Source organism: Centruroides sculpturatus, unplaced genomic scaffold (genome assembly GCF_000671375.1).
Source record: "Centruroides sculpturatus isolate CEXI.00-Female unplaced genomic scaffold, Cexi_2.0 scaffold398, whole genome shotgun sequence".
In the NCBI taxonomy this organism is placed as follows: domain Eukaryota; kingdom Metazoa; phylum Arthropoda; class Arachnida; order Scorpiones; family Buthidae; genus Centruroides; species Centruroides sculpturatus.
Window position 1 is genome coordinate 442,873 of NW_019384660.1, and position 22,666 is coordinate 465,538.

General features: G+C 29.3%; 2 protein-coding genes across 2 annotated transcripts in view; one reads left to right on the forward strand and one right to left on the reverse strand.

Annotated features, from left to right (window-relative positions):
• The window catches only part of LOC111626531 (protein inturned-like), a 41,572-nt gene extending 25,046 nt beyond the window's left edge, over positions 1-16,526 (forward strand). The window contains exons 16-20 of the mRNA XM_023369932.1: positions 160-323; positions 6,340-6,443; positions 8,407-8,596; positions 15,988-16,133; positions 16,208-16,526. Coding sequence (XP_023225700.1) covers positions 160-323; positions 6,340-6,443; positions 8,407-8,596; positions 15,988-16,133; positions 16,208-16,319 — 716 coding nt within the window. The 3' untranslated portion in view covers positions 16,320-16,526. The remainder of the gene's footprint in view (positions 1-159; positions 324-6,339; positions 6,444-8,406; positions 8,597-15,987; positions 16,134-16,207) is intronic.
• A 768-nt stretch (positions 16,527-17,294) lies between these two features.
• The window catches only part of LOC111626542 (rho guanine nucleotide exchange factor 17-like), a 122,119-nt gene continuing 116,747 nt past the window's right edge, over positions 17,295-22,666 (reverse strand). Inside the window, exons 16-23 of the mRNA XM_023369951.1 lie at positions 20,742-20,782; positions 20,566-20,668; positions 20,409-20,495; positions 20,266-20,333; positions 20,049-20,197; positions 19,803-19,977; positions 19,567-19,737; positions 17,295-19,482 (exon numbers count right to left, since the gene is read on the reverse strand). Of these exons, the coding sequence (XP_023225719.1) occupies positions 19,202-19,482; positions 19,567-19,737; positions 19,803-19,977; positions 20,049-20,197; positions 20,266-20,333; positions 20,409-20,495; positions 20,566-20,668; positions 20,742-20,782 (1,075 nt within the window). The 3' untranslated portion in view covers positions 17,295-19,201. The remainder of the gene's footprint in view (positions 19,483-19,566; positions 19,738-19,802; positions 19,978-20,048; positions 20,198-20,265; positions 20,334-20,408; positions 20,496-20,565; positions 20,669-20,741; positions 20,783-22,666) is intronic.

A 22,666-nucleotide genomic window follows, 5' to 3' on the forward strand; every position in this document is an offset into this window, starting at 1 on the left:
ATAATTGCTGGAATAGGTTGTTTATCTAAGTATTTACAGTAATCCAGTTCATGATCAATATATGGGATAATTTATATTATTTTCTATATAATTAATTAAAAAATAAATTAGTTTTATTAATAATAAATACATGTACATTATTAATATTTTTTATAATAGGACAAGGAGATGCTGATTCAGATGCTGAAACTACTCATTCACCTGGAACTAGTGATGAAATGACACCAATATTAGGACGGAGGGGAAAAACAGAGAGCAGTAGTCATACATCGGCAAGTTCTGATGCTGATTCAAGAACAAGTAGTGAAGGAGCAATATATAGGGTATATTTTTCAAAATTAATGTTATTTATAAAAAATCAATGTAATGGAATTATATTTAAATTATTTCTTTATTCATTTCAATTTAAAAGGTCAAGATATTTTCAGTAATCTGTCCCTTGTTCTGGTGTTGATCCTTTAAATTCAATGTAATTGAAATACTTTAAATGCAGAAAAATAATTAAATTATATACAAATATTAAATATAAAATGTAATATATTTAATTGAAATTCTTAATATTTTCAGTTGAAACTTGATCAATTTATAAAGTTATTCCTTTCTTATTATTAATTAACAAAAGTTAATTCTACATAAAAAAGTGTTAGTGAAAAATTATATTTTTTTTCAGATAATTTATTATAACTTGGCTAACATCATAAAATTTGTAAAAAAAAAAAATATTTAATTTTTTCAGTTACTTATAAAGATAATGAGAAATAGCAAATCAGTATAATTGTGCATGCCTACAAATATGCATGAACAATAAAAAGTAGTAATTAATTTAAATTTTTAAAGTAATTTATATTGATTTTATAAGTTTTAAGTTAAATATATTAAATAATAGTTGTTAGATAGTGAGAGTAATTATCGAGTAATGAATAATAGTAAAGAATGCATTGATAAGCAAAATTATTAATAAATTAATTTAAATGTATTTTTATAATTTATAACTATTTCAGTTAAATTTTTATTATGCAATAATCAAAATGGTAATAAATTTACATGCTAAAATGAAACTTATGTTAAATAGTCAATCATGGAATTGCAGTTGCAACAATTAATCAAGTTTCCTATAAGAACTGATTAGTCTAAAATTAAAGTGGTGTAAAGTGTTTGAAAAGGCAAGCATTAGTCCAAAAGGACTAATCAGTTCTTATGGGGAAACTTAGTAAAACTGATGTTCTTTTGTTTATTTATTTCTTTATTAGTTATTTATTTTGCATTGAATTTTAGAAATGCCATTAAGCAGTTGATTTTTGCCCCAGTACATAACAAGCTCAAAAGAAGTTTAAAAATTACAAAACAAACAATGGAAAAACATGAACAAGTAATAACATGATACGTAAAAAATATATATAGCAGAGAAATATAAATAAAAAACATACAGATAATATACATTCATTAAAAAATATTAAAAAAAATCTTGTATTAAAAAACACATTCAGCAGTATGCTAAATAAAAAGTGTAATTATAACAAGCAAAAATGTGGGAATAAAAAAGAAAATAGTAAGAATATTAAAAAGAACAATAATAATAATAATTAAGAAGTAAAAAGTAAAGAGAAATATTTATGAGTTATGTAAGAAATGTTGACATGTCTGCTTATAATGAGCAAATTTTTCACGGAGTAGACATTGTTGGGTGCATGTTATCAGCTATTTGATAAAAATAAGATCTTTGTGACAATGACAAACAAAAATGAGGAGTATATATACATGTAGTTTTATGAGTGTTTCTTCCAGGGATTCTTAGATTTAGCCAAAATTGTGGAATTAAACTGTTAAAATATTTTAAAAAGAGAATTTGATTTGATATATTTATTTCTTTTGAAGAAATCGGGAAGATCTAGCCTTACTCTTGCAACATTTGGGTTATTGGTTTATGGTAGGTTACTAAACTTATTTAAAAGTAGGTAAAGTTTATCAAGTTCTCTCAATATTTTAGCAAGTAAAGAGGGGCAACCCATGGACCAAATGGGAAGACAATAGTCCATAAGGGATTGAAAATTGGCAAAAAATATGAACCATAGAACAGATTTAGAGGATATGGTTTTACAAAAACCATATCCTCTAAATCTATGCCAAATAATGCCAAAATATTTGGCATTATTTTGAAATCATAATATCCTGCAATGGATGGCCAGTGATTTTACTGTCTTGTCTGTATGGCTTCTAAAAGTTAATTTAGTGTTGAAAATAATTTCAAGATCATTGTATGTGTTGACATATTGTAATGCATGAGTGTTTGTAAAAAGGGGTGGTAGGGGTTTATTCCTGAGTAAAGAAAAACACATTATTACAGATTTTTGTACATTAATTTTAAGGTTAACTTTACTAAAGACAGAGGATAAGTGGTGAAGATTGAATTAGAGAGTAGTGGGATCATGATTTAACAACTTTATATCGTCTGCATAGTTGATAATGGAAGAATTTAAATTAATAAACAACTTGTATAAGTTTATAACCTTTAAAACCTGGATGGTGCGAGGAAACACGTATATTAAAAAAAATGAAAGGGAAATCATTACTGCAAATGAGAAAAAAAAATGTTTTTTTATGCAACATCAGATTGTATAATATAAATTTTTAACACTTGCACCATCCTAGGTAGTAAGTAAGTGTCATACAAGTGTGATGTTGAGATGCTTAAGTATGGCAGGACGAATCCACTTTTTTGGAGATAAGGTTGGCCAAGCTAACTCCTCTAAATACTGTATGGTAGTCAGAATTGTCAATGAATTGCAGTTGAGATGGTTGGTGATTTTACAACAAAACGTTTATTTCATTAAGAATTAAGTGATTGTAAAAAAATAACTAGGTAGTCAAGTAAATTGCAGAATATTCCAGAAGATCATATATTAGTCCATATTCAATTTTAAAAACAAGTAAATATTATTTTAAACTAAAATTTTATTGTGGTTAAATTATGGTCATTGTTGTACAAAACTCTTTTCAGATTTTTATCATTATATATTTAAAAATAAGATATTATTACTTAAATGCAAGATTATTTTAAATTCATTTCTTGTTACTTTAATATTTCTTAAAGTTAATCTAAATATATAAAATTACTTGTCCTGACTGATTGATTGATTCATCATTGCTCAGAGCAAACTGTTGAACCTAAAGAGATGAAATTTTGTACACAGTTAGGGTACATCATGAAAACATACACTAAGAAAGGATTTTTCAAAATTCCCCTCAGGTAGAGAGGGAGAGGATTAAGGCTTAACCTGAAGAATGGCTTGTACTGTAATATTTTAGATGTGATTTTTTGTTTTTAACTGTTTGGTTTTCGTTGAGTACTTAGGTGTATTAAATTGATAACATTTCAGACATTGTTATAAATATTTTTATATATTTCAATTTTTTAACCAAATGTTCAAACTGTTTTAAATTTGAATTTGTTATTGCATATTGGTTCGATTATAGAATGATTGTAAACGNGTCCTAAGGTCAGAGTTCACTTCTTAGAATGACTGTGGGTGGTACTCTTCCCTACCTGACTTCGGTGGGGTGAGGTGGCTGTTTTGCCTGTTTGTAGAAGAGGGTCGCCATTTTAGATTTTATTTTGACTCGATTCTCGGTCCCCTGACTACCTACGAGTCTGGATTTTTTTTATGCGCAAATGATTTGGGCACCTAATACTCTGTGCTAAATATCAACTCTCAACATGTACTCCTTCATACTTCTATGCTAGTAAGAAATGTGGGCAGTACGATTTTATAAAGAAGACATAGTCTTGTCAATAAATACAGTTGTCCCTTGATAATCCGACAGGTATAGGACCAAAGGGGTATCGGATTACCAAAAGTGTCCGGATTACCGAAAGTGATTACATATTTGGTATTATTTTTAAAGCAGTAGCCTACAATATTCTTACATTTTATGAGTAAAAAGTAAGAATAGTTAATATGGAAATGGTTAATATGGAAATGAAATACCCATTTCAGTTAACTAAAACATGTTTATTAAAAGAAATATGGAAGCCAATAAATGTACAGTACATACAGTATGTATAGGCATAAATAATACAGTACGGTACAGCATTATAACTAAATGCCATAACATAGGTAGATTAATTATGTACATATGTAAATATGTACATACTGTGTTCACACTTTGAAGAAATCTTTGATTGTCTTTTGCTTTTTCTTGTTTAGACAGTCTGTCATTGTTTGTTCTTGTATCTGCTTTAACATCAAAATTTTCTCAAAGTCATATGCTCTCTCCTCGCACCAACACATCAAAGTGTTTGCAGCCAACACATCAAAGTGTTTGCAGCCAACACATCATCATTACAGTTGACAGTGAAAGATTTTTCCTCCTGTGCTTCCTGGGTCATGTCTTCACCAGATTCTGTCATTTCCTTAATTATTTCTTCATTTGTTAAGTCAGCATTGAGATTGTCATCTAAAATCCAGCTTCGTAAAGTTTCACTTGATTCTGATGAATTAGTCACTTCCTTGCAAATTTGAAGGGCAGCATCTAGTACAACTTGCAGAGATTGGTCGTTGGATTCTTTGTCAACTTCTATTGGAAAGAGTGGGTTACTGGGCCAAATATTTTTCCATGATTTAATCAATGTAGTAGGTTTGACTTGCTGCCAGGCAAACGCAGCATTGATAATCGCATCTCTGATATTAAATTTTTTCAAAATTGATGTGATGTCAGCATTAGATTGACTGACAATATCCATAAGGAGTCGCTTCTTGTAGTGTGCCTTGAGAGTTTTGATAACATATTGATCCATGGGCTGAATCAATGTCATAGTATTTTTTGGTAAGTACATTGACATTGCCTTGATATATCTATCGGCAGTTTTGATTTTTAATTTGTCCTTATCAGGATGTCCTTGAGCATTGTCTAACAAGAAGAGGGCTTTCACTGGCAGTTTCTTTTTTCTTAGCTCATCTTTAATTTGCGGAACAAAGCTGTTCTTGTACCAATCCAGAAAAACTTCTTTTGTCATCCAGGCACGGCTTTGGCACATGTACGTAACTGGTAGTGTCAATATTTTAACACTTTTGAAGGCACGAGATTTTTTGTACGTACCCACAACTAGCAGTTTTAACCTGTGGGTTCCTGATGCATTCGCACATAACTTGAGAGTGATACATTCTTTCTGAAGTTTTCTACCAAAAACTTTTTTCTTCTGGAGTGACAAATGTCTTTGTTGGAAGTTTCTGCCAGTTTAGACCAGTTTCATCGGCATTATAAAGTTGTTCAGGAGTTAAGTCTAATTCACTGATCTTTTTGCTTAAATTCTGAATAAATTCAGATAACTTGGACTCATCTGCATTCAACTTCTCTCCACTCATCTGCAAAAATCATATTTTGTACTGTTTTTTGAAGTTTTCGAACCAGCCGTGACTAGCACGAAAATCAGTTTTCTTTGTCAATTCCTGATAAAAAAAAATTGAGCTTTAATTTTTAAAATGGCACCTGAAATAGGAGCATGTCTGCTTCATTGTTGTTTAAACCAAATGTACAGAGCTTCTTCAACTCAGGGAATTCACTCATTTTAAGGGTTTTTCTGTCCCTAGAATCATCCTCTACAGATTTCATAAATTTTTCAATTTTGTCTTTGTTTTTCATAATGTCATAGACTGTAGCTTGTCCAATATCATAGAATCTAGCATTTTATGCTTTCGTTTTAACTTGTGCTTGCCATTGAACTGAACTTTCTAAACAAATTAATTAACAACCCTTCCTAGATCACGAGGCATGTGTAAGATGCATGGTGGCAGTTTTTCAGCAGCATTTTCCTGAAACTTTTCAAAATATTTGATTTCTCTAATTTTTTTGAGCTGTGAAAAATGCAATAAATAACGTTTTTAGTGCACGCCGAGTTTACTCGCAAAAATAAGTTGAAAAAGTGCCGGTGTCTCAGACGCCGCGTGATCTATTGGATAGGAAAAATTCAGCATAAAAAACACGCTCGTGATAATCACGATTGTTGATCACGACCATCGCAATCATCTTTTTCGCTATCAATTCTTTTCTCCCAGTAATTTTTTTATTTCCCTACTTCAACTGTTCGAACAGAACTGTTCATGGAAAACATACAAAATGTGTCATCGTGTAAAATTGGGTGGGGAGATTTATGTCACGACATGCTTCTGTGCAAGCAGACACGTGACGGGGACACAGTGACCTTGCAAAAAGTGCGTTGGACTACTGAGCATGTCGGATTACAAAATGTCAAACTATCAAGGGACAGCTGTATTAGTTTGATTTATTCTTGCTAATATAAATATAAAAATAAAATTTAATCAATCATATTTTAAATTTTAGAGTCAAAAGTCTCACAGAATCTTCCCTAATAATTATGATTTAAGTAGTATTAAAAAAAGTTTAGAAGAAGCAGAAGAAGAAATCACAGCATCAGGTCCAATAAAGTAAGAATTTATTTTTATTCATTTAGAATTTAAAAGAAAAAAAATTAAGCTTCATGAGCTACATAAACAATTTAAATAACTGTAACATATACAGTACTTTCAAAATCATTAACATCCAGCTTCATCAAAATATAATCCTGACATTAATGATTTTGGAAGTAAATGGTAAATAGAATTATTTACTTCCATATAGTAAATGATTCCATTTATTTAAGAAAAATGAAACATCTCTATCTTGAAATATAACTTTCATATTCTTTCAATCGTCCTAATTTTATTTGTAATTAGAACACAATGAAACAATACTACTTTGTATAACTTTTGCTTATTAATTTACATTAGTTTTAGGTATAACTAATAAAGTGAAATTTACAAACTTTTTAGCTATAAAAATTTGTATATATTAGTAAATATATAGAAACTTATAAATCTTATATTATTTTAATCAGTTTTTATTATGGAATCCTGAATATATTAAAAAGATGGAATTGGGAACTATATTAAAAGTTTAGTTTTACTATTTTCTATACAACTATTTAATTATGTTTGAAATTTAAAAACTTTACTGGCTTTCTGTTCTTGAATTTTTTTAGATTGTAGAGTTAAGATTGAAAAATTACAGAATTAAAGAAAGCAAATTGACATATACGTTAAAATATCAATTTCCATTTCAAACTATATTAATTTGACTCAAAAGTTTCTGGACTGAGCCTTTTTCTTGGGAATGACAAAAGTGAAACCTACTAAGTTGTAACTTTGAAATAGCCTCTTTGTACAGTGATGCAGCAGTTACAACAGTTTTGGAGGTCCTCAAACAGCTCTAACTTCTACTCTTCTTCTGTAGTGGATTTTAAGTTGTCCATTGGATGTCATTCACACCATCAAAATGTGTCTTTTATAGATCATTTCAGATGGGAAAATTAAAAAACAGTTTTAAGAGGACAGGTCAGATGAGTAGGAAGATGAGGAAGCATTGTCACCTGTTCTCCAGCTGTTATACTGATATGGCATTATGTGGTCTTGCATTATCATGAAGAAGGTACTATTTCATGGTGGCAGTGATGGACATTCTACATTGATTGCCATAGATAATCATATAGATATGTTGATTGACAGTCTAGCCATTGGCTATGAATTCCATTTGCACGTTATCTCTTGCATAAAAAAAAATGCAATCAGCATGGTTTTTGTTATTGGAGAATTAATTTCCTAACACCACAATATGCACTTGCTTTCTCTCTAATGGTCACCATTTTGCAGCAATGCTTGTTGAGAACAGTATTTTCAGCAATAGAGTAAAACTTTTTAAGTTGCTATATTTGATGTAAAAGACATCTCATGATATTTATTTTGGTTAATTTTTTATTAAATATCTTAATCCACTCAATAAATTGTAGACATCTTGTAATATTCTGTCTCTCTCTTTTTACATTTACCAAACATCAGAAATTAGGCTTGTAATATTTTTTTATGTTGTTTTGTATGAAAAATAAGTATGCAATTATTGTCTGAAAGAAATTCTGAGTGTTTGACTTCATAAAGAATGAATAGAATTAATTTTATTGTTTCATTGTTAATTTTATCAATATTTACAATAATTATTATTTATGAAATTATTCAATTTTATTTAAATATAAAATTTATGTATGAAGGAAATGTTAATATAAACTTAAATTGTGATCTACACCCTTTTAACCAATGTAACATATATACTACAACATTAAGAATAGAATTTAACTTGTTACATAATTTTGAATAGGCATATTTTTAGATGACAAAGCTGTCTATTTCAAATTCAGTAATATTTTATCATTTGTTTGTTTATAAAAATTCTAAATTTTTGAAACTTTTTTACACTCAAAATAAGTAAATTTCACATTTAAATGCTATACTATAATACATATTTTAAGTTTTTGATTAGAAGTTGTATACTTGTTGATAATCAAATTATTGCAATATTTAGGTTGGTTGCCGGAAAGGAAAATACTCTGTTTCATTACATAAATGTTGACATCGCAAATGGTATATTTATTGCACCTACTGATCATGTCAACAAATGGAATCTAGGTCCCATACATACAGAAATAATAAATAACTTTCACCGATGCTGCCTTCAGATACGTAAACTCTTTCAGGCCACTCTTAAACAAAAAGTAAGCTATATTAATTATTATAAAAATTTTATTATAGTTTTTAAATTGTTTTGAAATTATAAATTGTAGTCAAATTTTTTCTATTTGTCATTTTATCTTAAAATATTTACTTGTAAATTTTCTTCACAATTTTCATTTCTTTTCGATTGTTTTATCATACAAAACATTAAAAATATAGAAGAGTTAAACCTTCAGTATCTAATTCTAAATTACTTTTTATTAAATAAGATTTTAGATTACTTTTATTCAAAAAAATATATTTTTTAAAATAAAATTATAATAGGTAAAACAAATATTTCAAATTAATAAATTAAATGGCTAGGACAATAAGGAATAAAAAAATATTCAGAAATTAGAAGAAACAACAAATGTCTTCATATCTTGTCCTCCCTCAATATCTCAGGAACAAAACAGTCTTTATGGGCACTTTATTTGAGGCTGCTTGTCTGTCTTAATATGTAAAAAAATGCAAAACTTCCCAGGTGGTGGCGCAATCACAATAAAAATACATTATTTAATTGATTTAATAAATTTATTGGGCTACAATTTGAAAAAATTGTAGACCTATAAATTCCCACTGTCATTCCAACTGTCTGTTCGTCCTTCCTTCCTTAATCTCGAAATTGGCATTAGATAGATGAAAGCCAAGACCATATATGGAAAGCATAGGGACAGGAGGCCCCAACTAACTATATATGAACTCCTAATGCAAACCAGAAGTCACATTATTTCAATTCAAAAATTTTTCCCTGAAAGGAGTTACTTAGATGACTGGCATGACTCTATTACTAGCAGGAAAAGTATGATGTACAGGGGCAAGACACACACTACTAATTTGAGGTGAGAGCATATATTTTAAATCAAATAAATTAAAAATATGATTAAAAATTGCAGCCTGATTGTGGCCATGTCACAATAAATAATTGCTCATTAACTAATTACAATCACAATAAAAATAATTAATTGTTTTTTAATTTTTTGTATATTGAGGTGGATGAGTAGCTTCAATAAAAGATTGACTCTGTGCATAAAGACTGTTGTGTTTCTGAGGTGTTGAAGAAGGGCAAGATATGAATATATTTATTGTTTCTTTTAATTTGAATATTTTTATAAATATTCCAAAACTTCAGTAAAAGAAAAATACAATTGAAAAAAACCAGTTGTTAAATCTTTAGTTTGTTTACATTCAAGATGGGGTGTGGCACATATCCAATATTTTAATTTAAGCAAGTGCAATAAACTTCCCCTACACAAAGTCAAAATAACATCTCTTCTTCCAAATATAACAAGAGACTTGTTGATGCATCAAATTTAAGACAATTTACAGCAGTTTAAACTTTTCTTTATACAGTTTAACCCGATTATAACAACATCAGATGCAACAACAACCCTAATATAACGTCAAATTTTTATTGGTCCCACGATTTTACTATACTAGATAATGTTAAAAAACCCACTTGTAACGACATAAAACCCTGTTTTAACGTCATATTTGAAGCACTTTTAAATTTACAAAATTAAATTATAAATTTTATTTATCAAAGAAAATACTGTGTTCAGTCCTAGGGTCAGAGTCCGCTTCCTAGAACGATTGTGGGTGGTACTGTCACCACCTGATTCAATGGGGTGAGATGCGCCACCCCTTTAAACGACGTGACAGTGGGTTAGTCTGCATAGCTCTCATACTCGTGTTGTAGTTTAGCATCAAATCAGGTAAAATGGCTAGCTTAAAAAGGAAAGCGTTAACATTAGACTGCAAAGTAGAAATAATTAAAGCAGTTGAAAGTGGAAGAAAAAAGGCAGATGTATGCAGAGACTTTGGTTTAGCAAATTCTACAGGTCTCGTAAAACTTCATCGGAAATAATGAACAAAATCTACGACTTAGAAAATGACATTGATAAACAATTTTTAGGTGAAAAATGCCTACAATCTAAAATAACTGACTTTTTTTAAGTGAATATTTTTATTGTTTCTTTTTAATTGATATACATTAATTTAACCTAAAAGTGAAAGATATTGGACTTCATGTCTATTGATAGATAAGCAAGAAACGAGAAAATTATCATCCAGGCGTTAATAACACCTGGATGATAATTTTCTCATTTCTTGCTTAATTTAACTTTTTGTTGCCTTTTGATTCGACATTATTCTCAAAACCGAAAGTGCCGCCATTATCGAAACTTGACAAATAAAAATTTCTTATAAAAAATAATTTTTGAAATTTTTAATTACATCGTTGTAAATTTAGACATAATAATGTAAATAAAGTTGATTTAAATATTTAGTTTGCACTTTTATACATACGATATTAAATTAGATGAATTTTATAATAGATTCTTAAACAGACTTGATACTTTTATGGGACTGAAATTATGACCCCGCAGATAACGACACTCGGTTATAACGTCAAAAAGTTGCCGGTCCCATGGATGACGTTATAAGCAGGTTAAACTGTATATATACATAAAGAAGAATAAACATATTAAATAAATATTATAACCAATTAAAAAAAGCATTTGATATGATTAGACATAAGAAAAATGGCAGATTAAGATGTTAAAACAAATTTTTGAATATGATATTTAAAATTTTTCAATTTTAGATTACATGTTGGCTTTATCAAATCCTATTTAATAATTCATGTTTATTCTATAAATGTTCCTAAATGTTTTTATGTAGGTAAACAGTTTAACTATATAAAAACTTTTGCCATATATGCATACATAATTTTTAGATGAATATTTATAGCAAAAATCAATAATTAACGCACAAATTAAATATATATTGTTAATAACATGACACATCATTATACAATTATATTGTTATATAAAATTTATTCTGGAATTTGAATTAAGGATTTTAATTCTTTTATGTAAAATTAAACATGTAATTTTGTCTTTATTTACATGTATATTTTTGTGTGTTCCCATTCATTGAAAAGGATAGTTGTTTAATTATTAGTATATAAAATAATTAATGATAAACCAAAGATAATTGCATCAGTTATTAAAATTTTTGATCAATTTAAATTTAACTATAGTAAATTAAGAAATTTTAATAATAATACTGGATGTCTGATCACTTTTCCAAAATCATTTATATAGATAATGAAATATAAGATGCATTTGTTCCATTTTTGACAAATGAAGAACTATTCTGATAGTTCTGTTTTTTTTTTTTTTAAATAAAAGTTGATTAAGCAGTTTCTTCTAGATTCAATAATTATATTAGGTACTATGAAATATTTTGCAAAATATTTCATAGTACCTAATATAATTATTGATAAATAGTGCTGGATTATTTTTCAGGCTATTATCTGGGTTTTTAATCTCAGAGTAGGGTTTGAGTCCCATTCTCAGTCAGTGTTTTCCAAAATTTTTTAATTATTAATTTACTTAATCTTTACACAAGATTATGGTTTAATTGATTCTCTTTAGAGCAAGTTTAATATTTATCCATTTAACACTTACCTTCAATATAGTCTGAAAAATAATCTGGCAATTTAGACTTAAGTTTGATTTGTGATGATAAATAAAACAAATGGTAAGCTATTTGAAATGGTGTCAGCCAGGGGATGGAATTCAAAGACAGGATGGAAAGAGTAGAAAAATAGTGTGCCACACTCTGCTTTTGACATTGTAAAAATATTGTCAGTTTTGCTTAATTTTTGTATAAGTAAATTGATTTATTAAGGAATAAGATTTTGTTCTCATTTGAAATAAACTTTGAGATTTAACCTACATCGTTCTGAAGCTACATAAACATGTCACAATATTCATCAAATATGCTTACTTCAAATCTAAATAATTTTTAGCTTCTAATGATACAAAACAGCATAAAAAATCTAGTTCAATGTTTTTCAAGTTTAGTAATTTCATTTTTAAAGCGTCATCTTGAACTGCCAGCAGCAGACATAGCTATCAACAAAACTAAAGCTTTATTTCCAGTAAGATTAAACAGTGTTTAATGTAATATTTTTAATACAAGCAATTACATTTTATTATATATCAAAGGTGTTCCGTTTTGTGTTCAAATATTTCTGGTCACTCTAATTATACTATATTCTCATAGCCCTATTGGTGTTATGATTTGCTAATTCATGTTTTATATACTAAATTAAATAATGTATTCACTAAGATGAAAAAGTAAATCTTATCTTATGAAGTCAATAAAAAATAAAATATATCAAATTGATTTAGAATATGATATACACTCTTTGACAAAAAAAATGACATATCCTGAAACAGAGGAAGCCCACGGATGGTAAAAGCTGATATAATCATCTGCATAGTCCATCTGTAGGTATGTGTAAGTTTTCATGGTAAATGAAAGAATAATAGCCACAACAGCCCATGATATCCATGCATCCCAAAGGGGTATATAAGGACTGGCTTTCATTTGCACAAACAAAATTCACAGTAGAATAGGATAGCATTCTCCAGTATTGATTGTGATAATGCTTTAACACTGGATGCATAGAACTTATCAACAGCTGAACAAGAGGACAGATAATTGGCTGTAAAATAGTAAGATGGGTTCAGTTGTTGAATCAGCAGACATTTGTATCATAATGATGCCACAATTGGAAGATGTTGGCACATAGTTTCCCATTAAAAAATATGTAAAACATTTACATATTTTTTAATAATTTGCACACCATTGTGAATTGTTTTTTTTTTTTTGCCAAAGTGTGTATTTTAGATGATAACAATTGTGTTTGTTGGAAAATTTCATCAATTATTTATATGGTAAAAATTTTAATTTTGGAATAATTGAAGATAATTACTGATCTTGGTAATTGCAAATTTTATTTCAAGCATTTTTCATTTTGTGAAATCAGTTCTTAAAATTTTTCATATACACAGTGGGTGATCGGTTAACGAACATAATCCATTCCAAGACTTTGTTCGCTATCCGAATTGTTCGTTAACCGATTATCTATTTACCATAGGTTTCTATGGGAATTTGATTAATTCGTTCCGGAGACTCCAAAAAATAAAAATATATATACTTTTTTACTACGTTTATTTATATGTAATAATAAAAATACATATATATACAGTCTTGCATTTTTATTACTCATGTTTTTTCCGTTTGTAGGGGTTAAAGAATCTGTCCAATGTCGATTGCTTTTCTCTTTTCTTCAGGATTTTTCGAAAGTAATTAATAGCGCTGTCGTCGTAGAGATCCCCAAGCCTATTAACCTCAACTTGGTTTGGATGCCATTCTAAGACCGTTGTTCTGACATCCTCCCACTTCTTCAAAAGATCTTTAATAGCAGATGTTGGCATTGATCCTTTTTCATCTTCCTCTTTTTCAGAAGAAAACATATCTCGCTGAGTTTCTTGGTTTTCTTCATTTAAGCGTTCTTGGAGTTCTTCTGTCGTCAGATCAGTTTCAGATTCCATTATGAGCTCTTCAATGTCATCTTTATTCACTTCCAATTCCAGATCTCTAGCAGTTTTCACAATTTCATCCATAATTTCAGGGACATCCTCTCTCTCTCTCTCTGAATGCAGGAGGGAAACAGCTTTCGCCAAGCAGAATTCAACTGTCGTTGAGTGACTTCTGACCATGCCTTTTGAATGAGCCGTATAGCTTCAAGAATATCAAATTTTTCTTTCCAAAACGTTTTTAATGTCATCGTTGAGGAGAACTGGCATGCTTCAAAACACCGACGAAACAGTGCTCGAATGTACAATTTCTTGAAACCTGCAATAACCTCTTGATCCATTGGTTGGATCAACGAAGTGGTATTCGGAGGTAGAAACTGAACTGTCAGCCAGGGAAAATCTTCCAACAAATTATCTTCAAGGTCTTTTGGATGTCCTGGTGCATTGTCCAATAGCAACAGTGCTTTTAATGGCAATTCATTGGTCTGAAGGTAATCCTTGATGCTCGGAGCACAAACTTCAAACAGCCATTCTTTGAAAAGAGCCTGCGTGACCCATGCCCTTTTATTCGATCTCCACATCACTGGCAGTTTTTCTTTAATTATGGAATTTTTTTTGAATGCTCTAGGGTTCTCAGAGTGATAGACAAGAAGCGGGATAAGCTTCATATCACCGCTAGCATTAGCTCCCAAAAGTAACGTCAATCGGTCTTTCATGGGTTTATGCCCAGGAATATTTTTCTCTTCTTTCGTAATGTAGGTACGGTTCGGCATGCGCTTCCAAAATAAACCAGTTTCATCACAATTGAAAATTTGTTGTGGACAATATCCTTCTTTTTTAATGAGTTCTTCAAATTTGAGACAGAACTTCTCAGCTTCTTCTTTATCTGCACTAGCAGACTCACCGTGAATTGCCACATGTTTAATGCCAGTTCTCCTTCTAAACTTTGAAAACCATCCAGTAGTGGCTTTGAATTCTATCTCCTCATGTGATGAATGTGGAGTTTGTTTCTTCAGTTCTTCAAAAATTTCTCTAGCTTTCTCTTGAATAATAGTCATACTAGTTACATCTCTTTTCATTTCCCTTTCTTTTATCCAAATTAAAAGCAATCTCTCCATTTTTTCATGGATGGAACATCTTTGTTTCTCAGATGTGATTTTCGTTACTCCTTTAGCTCTTTGAGTCTTCTTGATTATATCTTTCTTAGCTAAGATTGTGCCTACTGTAGACCTGTTCAAGCCATACTGCCTAGCAACATCAGACATCTTCTGCCCATTCTCTACTTTGGCTATTATCTCTTGCTTGGTTTCTATGGTGAGCACAGTTCTTGACACTCCACTCTTTTTATGCTCCATAATATTATCAATTTCTGTTTGAAATAAAAAGTTCAGCAAAGCACTCACAAAAATTCAGAGAACAGAAATCAACTAGCGCATGAAAGAATTATGTAAATGTGAGGCCTGAATAAAATTCGAAATTTTGGTATTAAAATGTTAACGAATACCCGATAGGACAGTTAAGCTCTCACCTTTAGAAAATAAAAACCGACGCAAACTTATGGAGTGTCCGACAGTCTCGCGAAGACTATAAAAAAATTATTTGTCAGAAAAATAAACAAAAAGCTGGAATTACAATGGAGTGTTTCAAAGTTCAGGGAAACACTATCCGATCGGCATCGGGTTGAGCGTCGATGTTAACATCTCCCACACTCCGAAAAGTTTCGAATTGTTACCTGAAGACAAGGGAAAATCAATCGGCATTCATTATTTTCTGTCACTTCTTTTTATGCTTGTGCAGTGAAGTGTTCGTTATCCGAACATGTGTTCGTTGTCCGATCATAAAAATCTTTCGCGAAAGTGTTCGTTATCCGATCTGTTCGTTAACCGATCACCCACTGTACAAATATTATAGAAAATCAGTTATTTGAAAATTTGATAAAATGATACAAAGGAAACAAATTTTATTAATAGTTATGATGATTATTTTTTTTTATAAAGGAAATATCAAAGAATAGAGAGTCTGCAAAGTTTGGTCTAAGTACATTGACTTCAGTAAAAGAGCATGGTGTTCTTTTTCATTTCACTCCTCCAACCAACAATAATCCAAAAAAATCTCCTTCGACAGTAGCTTATTGGGTTGTGGGGTAAGAATTTAAAAATTCAAATATAAAATTATTATTATTATTATTATCTATAAATTAATTTTTATTTTTTGCAGACGTCTTTTCTTTACTCCAAATCCACATGAAGTATATGTGTGCTTCCATGATTCCGCATCTCAGAACGTTGTAGAATTAGCTTTTCGTCTGGGATTTGGAATGACAAGTTGAAATTTCAATTGTACATTTTCTGTAAAGAAAGTTTTTCGAACATCAATTATTTTTTTTATAAAATAATGTATATGATTAGGTGAAACAGTTTAATATGATGTTTATGGTGTGATCATCAATCATTCATAGTTAATTTTGTATTCTTTTTTTTTTCCTTTTAAATAAGGAAAAAGAATTTCACAATTTGTAGATGATCATCAATTTTCATCAAAATGATAGTATGCTTAAAAGTGATTGATATTTAAATTAATAATAATTATTACTTTTATATTAAAAGTTACTTCTCACCTGGTACTGGTCCAATTTACTTAATATAAACACACATAAAAACCTTTACTTGACCAGTAAAAATATATTTAATGAAAACAACAAACGTTTTCGACTGCCTTCCTCAGTCTTCCTCAGGTTTTAAATTCTGATATTCGAAAATCGTTGTGCTTAAATATTTAAACATTTTGGAACATATACATCTTTGCGAATAAAATTCATTACGCGCATGCGTATTAATCATTACGTACGTGAACCCAAATATTCACAAATATTATTTTACATATACATGTAAACGATGTATAACACCTTACATAGAGTTGTGGGGGCATTCTGCTTCATACGCAAACCTCCAAGCTNTTATACATCGTTTACATGTATATGTAAAATAATATTTGTGAATATTTGGGTTCACGTACGTAATGATTAATACGCATGCGCGTAATGAATTTTATTCGCAAAGATGTATATGTTCCAAAATGTTTAAATATTTAAGCACAACGATTTTCGAATATCAGAATTTAAAACCTGAGGAAGACTGAGGAAGGCAGTCGAAAACGTTTGTTGTTTTCATTAAATATATTTTTACTGGTCAAGTAAAGGTTTTTATGTGTGTTTATATTAAGTACTTTTATATTTCACTTCTGTAACTTATTTTATAATTATTAATATTATATTGTACTCTTATAAAAATACAAACCAGAACAGTGAATAATTCAGTTTTTATTTAAACAAAAATACTGTTGTAGGCTGTTTAAACTCTTTGACTACATATGATTTTGCATGTTATGTCAAAGAATTTTTTGAAATGACTACAGCATCTGATACACACACAGCTGCTCTTGAAAATAATAAATTTAGCATTATATACAAAGGGGAATAACAGCTTTCCCTGAAAGATACTATTTCAAATTGATACAAAACAGATAATCCGAACAATGACTTTTTTAAACAAGGATTTGACTGCTTTTGCATTTCGTTGTTCTTTGTTCGGAAGTGATGGAATCTGTCTTCAGAGAGCTTTGGCTGCCGCTCGAACGTCTTCAAGGCACACTTGATTGTAGACACATAATCAGAATCCCATTTCTATCATACATCACAAAATCCTTCTGGCTAATGGGTAATACACAACATAGGTGCAGTATACATTTATTTACAAGTCTAAAATAATTCCTGCACATCGTATGTAAATTGATGATTTTTAAGATACATACCATCATATTTTTTAAAATTTTAAATAATGAATTTGGCACAGATTCAATGAGCACCCAATATACTATCTAAATGTTACAAATGATATCATACAATGATTGATTGTAATAATCAAATGATAGCTATCAAAGAATTTAATGGGAAAAAGAAAACTACCGAAAATTTTTCAACTACAGAAAACTTTAAACTGTACAATTTCATTTTTTTCCCCTTTTACAATATCTTAGTAAAAGCTTGTAAATATGCATATTGAATATTTTTTATAAAATTCAATAACTTGCATATGACATTATATATATATATATATGTATGTATATATAATGACATCAAACTTTGTAAGAAATAAGATTCATAGCTTATAGAATATAAGCAATTTCAGGAAAATATTGTAGAATATAAAAAGAATAGTTGCCTTAGAACAATAATTTAATATATTGTGAAATTATTTTGGACAGAGCTGTAAATTCAATAATTTATTTCAATCTTAGATAACTTTATACAAGAAAGGAACAAGCATGTCCGCTTACATACTTCTTTTGTAAAATGTTGAATTTGAGCATTTTTTAAAAATAAAATAAGTAAGAATATTAACTTTCTTTTTAGTATTATAAAGTAGAAAGTTTAAAGTTGTTTCTAGTAATGATTGGATGCAGAATGCCAATAACTCATTGTATTTTGGCTTATAATACTGGAATCACAGACACCAAGATACAAATTGAAAAGCATAGAGCACACTGCATAGAAATTGGCAGATAATAATTTGATAGAAGCTTAAGAGAGAGAAAATTGTAATATATACATATAGTAAATTTTTCTCTAAGAACAATTAAATTCTTGATTAAGGAAGAATTGATAAAATTTACCTTAGAGGAATTTACAGTTTGAAAAATTGTTGAGCATTTAACACATTGCTTGATTGTTTTATGATTATAAAACATGTATTGATATATTTTATCTGCCTTAATCAGTGAGGAGCATCTGAGGATTTTTTAAACATGATGCAAATATTTAAGAAGAAAAGTCCCTTTGTGTTACACTTCTTTATTAAAGAAGATAGCAGCAATATCACAGTGGGTGTGTGTGTGTGTGTGTATGTACTAAATGTGAATCAATCCATTATTGGATGAAGCTGTTCACATTAGTGGCATCAAACACTGAATGCAGATGATGGCATTAGTTCTTATAGTTCAAGGCATATTTTATAAAAAAATTTACCATTTTTACAATCTTTGCTGCTATATGCATAAGACTTTAGTTTCATCGAATGTTGAGCCAATGCAATCATCTTTTCTAAACAACTGCAGTGCAGCAGTATTTGTCACAGAAATGCCAACTTCACATTAGAGTTTTTTTTAAAAATTAAAATATCTACACCCTTGCAGCTTGGCTGCTGTTCTTAAAATTCAAACCTGCCAGAGTAGCAGATGATTGGTGCTGTCATCTCGACCCGCTGCTTCACTTAGGCCAGTATTGTGGAAATCTTCATACCCGTCTCCTCCGCTTATGACTAGCAACTTACAGCCTGTGGTGGCTGTGGTAGAGGCACGACGGGCAGCCAGTCCCTCTTTACTACGAATTGAACGATGATTATATTTTGTAAAACCAGAACAGTCACTTGATCCTCCGAGAGACATCTCAACAAATGTTAAAAATCGAACATGGCCTGTATGACCATGAGAAATACCTGTAAATATTATAGTCATTTGTAAATTGGAGAAAGATAAAAATACAAAATATTTTTCAAAATAATATCAAAAGTTAATATTACCTGACACATTAGGTAAGGTATCTAATTTGGTTGTTGTTGAAGTAAGATGTGGCAGTGGTAAGGTAAGCACCACACCAGCACTCGTACCCACCCATAACAAATCCTTACATGCTAATAATGAAGTAACCCTTAAACATGCAGCTTTATGTTGGCGAATAATATCATCACAACCTGTAGAAATTGATTGAAAAAATTTATATTTGATCATTTTAATTTTAAATTTTTGAAATACCTACCTGATAACATTTTAGTTACAGCAGGTCCTACATTCACATCAAGTAGACACTCATAGGTGGTGGCATGAAATAGTCTGATGACTGCACTGTGCTGAATTGCTGTCCAAACTCCTAAACCTGAAGTCACCATGCATAGTACTGCTCGAGAAGTATCACCACTTACTTGAAAAGTATGCTGGAAATTTTTATTTGTTAGTTTCATTTGTATTCTAATCAAAAGGTAAAAGATTTTAAATTAATTCATACTTCTATTGTAAGTGATATTGTGTTGAAAACTTTAATATTGTTCTGACATCCACACCATAATTTTCCTGCCACAGCCAGCATTTTAGTGATTGGTGCAGAGCTGTTACTAATTTGGACAATTTGAGGCTCATTAATACTCCAACCCCCCTCTGGATCATAGAAAAAGCAAAAGATTATTTTCTTGACTATAAAATGAAGAAAGTTAGAAATAAATTACCTGAATCTTTCTTATAAATAGCTAATTCTCCATTTGCTAAAGATGCAAAGACTCTGTTATCTAAATAACTAAAATAAAAATTATATAAGTTTTCATATATGATAAGTATGCTTAAATTGAAAATTAATAAATCAAGTACATACACTATACAATTAATTGCTGCTGAGTGTTGAAGTTTGATTTTGTTTCTTTTAATCCTAATATTATCTGTACAGTTGTATACATGAATACTAAAAATATATGAATTATTATTAAAATTATTTTATTAATTAAAAATAATCAGAAATTTGAAACTACTACCATCCATCTTCTGTACCCAACCACATTGTTGGCTGATGATTGTCTGTTTCATCTTTATTTTCTTCTTGAACTGTATTTTCTGGTGATTTATTTACATCATCATCTAATAAAAATAATAATAAGTTTATTATAATTTTTTAAATAAAAATTTATGCTAATTAAAATTTAACTATTACCGGGGGAATCTGTTACATCATCATCCTCATCACTTGAGTCACTATAAAAATTTTAAATAAGTTTAAATCTTAAAATTATTTGGAATAAATTTTGAAAATTATAGTAATCCTCATCAATTGTGATTTGTTTTAAAACAGAAAATTTTTTCAATAGTGCAAAAGGGCTTCAAAAACTACTGGCAAACTATTTCTGTTAAAGTATGTTAAAAATGTTTTATTTATACTTAATACAGGTGAACTTGCTATTCTATTAATAAAATACTGTACCACCAATCAAACCTATTACTGTTTACTGTGTAGAAACCTCTATATCTCGAAACCTGTTAATGTCAAATTTTTTCTCGTTCCTATGAGATTCAAGATAGAGTCAACTGTATTAAAATTCCTGGAAAACCAAAATTAATGCTGATAAATTGATATGATGGAAAACTTCTTAATTAACTAACATGATTGGGATTAGTTTGTTAAATCTTAAACTTTTTTATTACAATATGCCTTAGAAAATATTCACAATTTCTGTTGGATTACTATTTTTTAAATCTGTGAGATTACATTTGAACAGAATTAAGTATATTTTTCAATATAATATTAACAGATTAAATTTTTGAAAATCATACTTATCTAACCACCTAAAAAGGGCTTTTTGGACTAATAAACAAATTGTTATGTCCTTCTAATCAGACTTTTTACTGGAGTTCAAGAATTACTCAGATACTATTTTAATTTCCAGATGTTTTATTTATATGCATTTTGAATCTAACATTTCTGCCAATCCCTACTCAGTAATATTTATGCAAATACCAATAGGTACGATCTATGACAAAGCCCATGCCAAGTATTTGTAATCATCTAACACCACTCTACAATTTCACTAAGGGTATCTGAGTAATTGTTGAACTCCAGTAAAAAGCCCGATTAGAAGGATATAACAATTTGTTTATTAGTCCAAAAAACCCCTTTTAGGTGGTTAGATAAGTAACTGATTAAGCCAGTTAATATTGCTGAATTCATATAATATACCTGTCTAATTGAATATTTCCATTATTTGTTCTTTCTATTCCTTCTCCATTGTCTTCTTCAACTGAATGATTTAGCTCTGCAGAATTCTCAGGAAAAATAGATTTCCTTCTACCTGTATTTTGATATCTAAAAATGAAATTAATAGTAATATTGTTTAATACGTAAAAATGTAAATTAATTTTAGATTATGGTGCTTAGTAAATAAATTTATAAATTTAAATTTTAAGAAAAATAATAACTTACATTAAAATCAACTAGCCTTTGTTATTATTTTATTTGAATGAAAAAATATTAGTTTCCTAACAATTCTTAGGAAACTCTAGTGTATTTTTTCTTGTTAGTGGAAATATTTCATAATTTATGATAATTTTATTAAAATTGGAAATTTTGAATAATTTTTCTTTAAATTTTATGAAAAAAATATTTTTCAGATAATTTAAATGTAAAAGGAATTTTCTCCATATAGAATACAGTAATACCCCGAACTTACGCGATAGGTGGGACTGAGTGATAACTGTGTAAGTCGAATTCGTGCAAGTCGGAGTATAATTTCGCATATAAATACATCAAATAATTTTTAATTGGGGCCAGAGACTAAAGAAAACAATAATTTAGAAAAAAATGTTTAATAAAATCTTAGATAATACATATGTATAACAAATTATATTATTATACAATTTTTCACATTTACTTGATTATCACACCATAATTTTAACATTGTTTCCATCTCAGAGATAATACCGTGATGTTTATGAATGATGCTTGAATTTAAAGATTGAGCATTTTTTACAGCTTTGAGAATTTTTTCTTTACCTTTTATAATTGTTCTGACTGTCGATTCCGGTAGATCAAACTTCTTTGCCAATTCACAAATTTTCATTTTTGTATCGAAGTCTTTAATAATG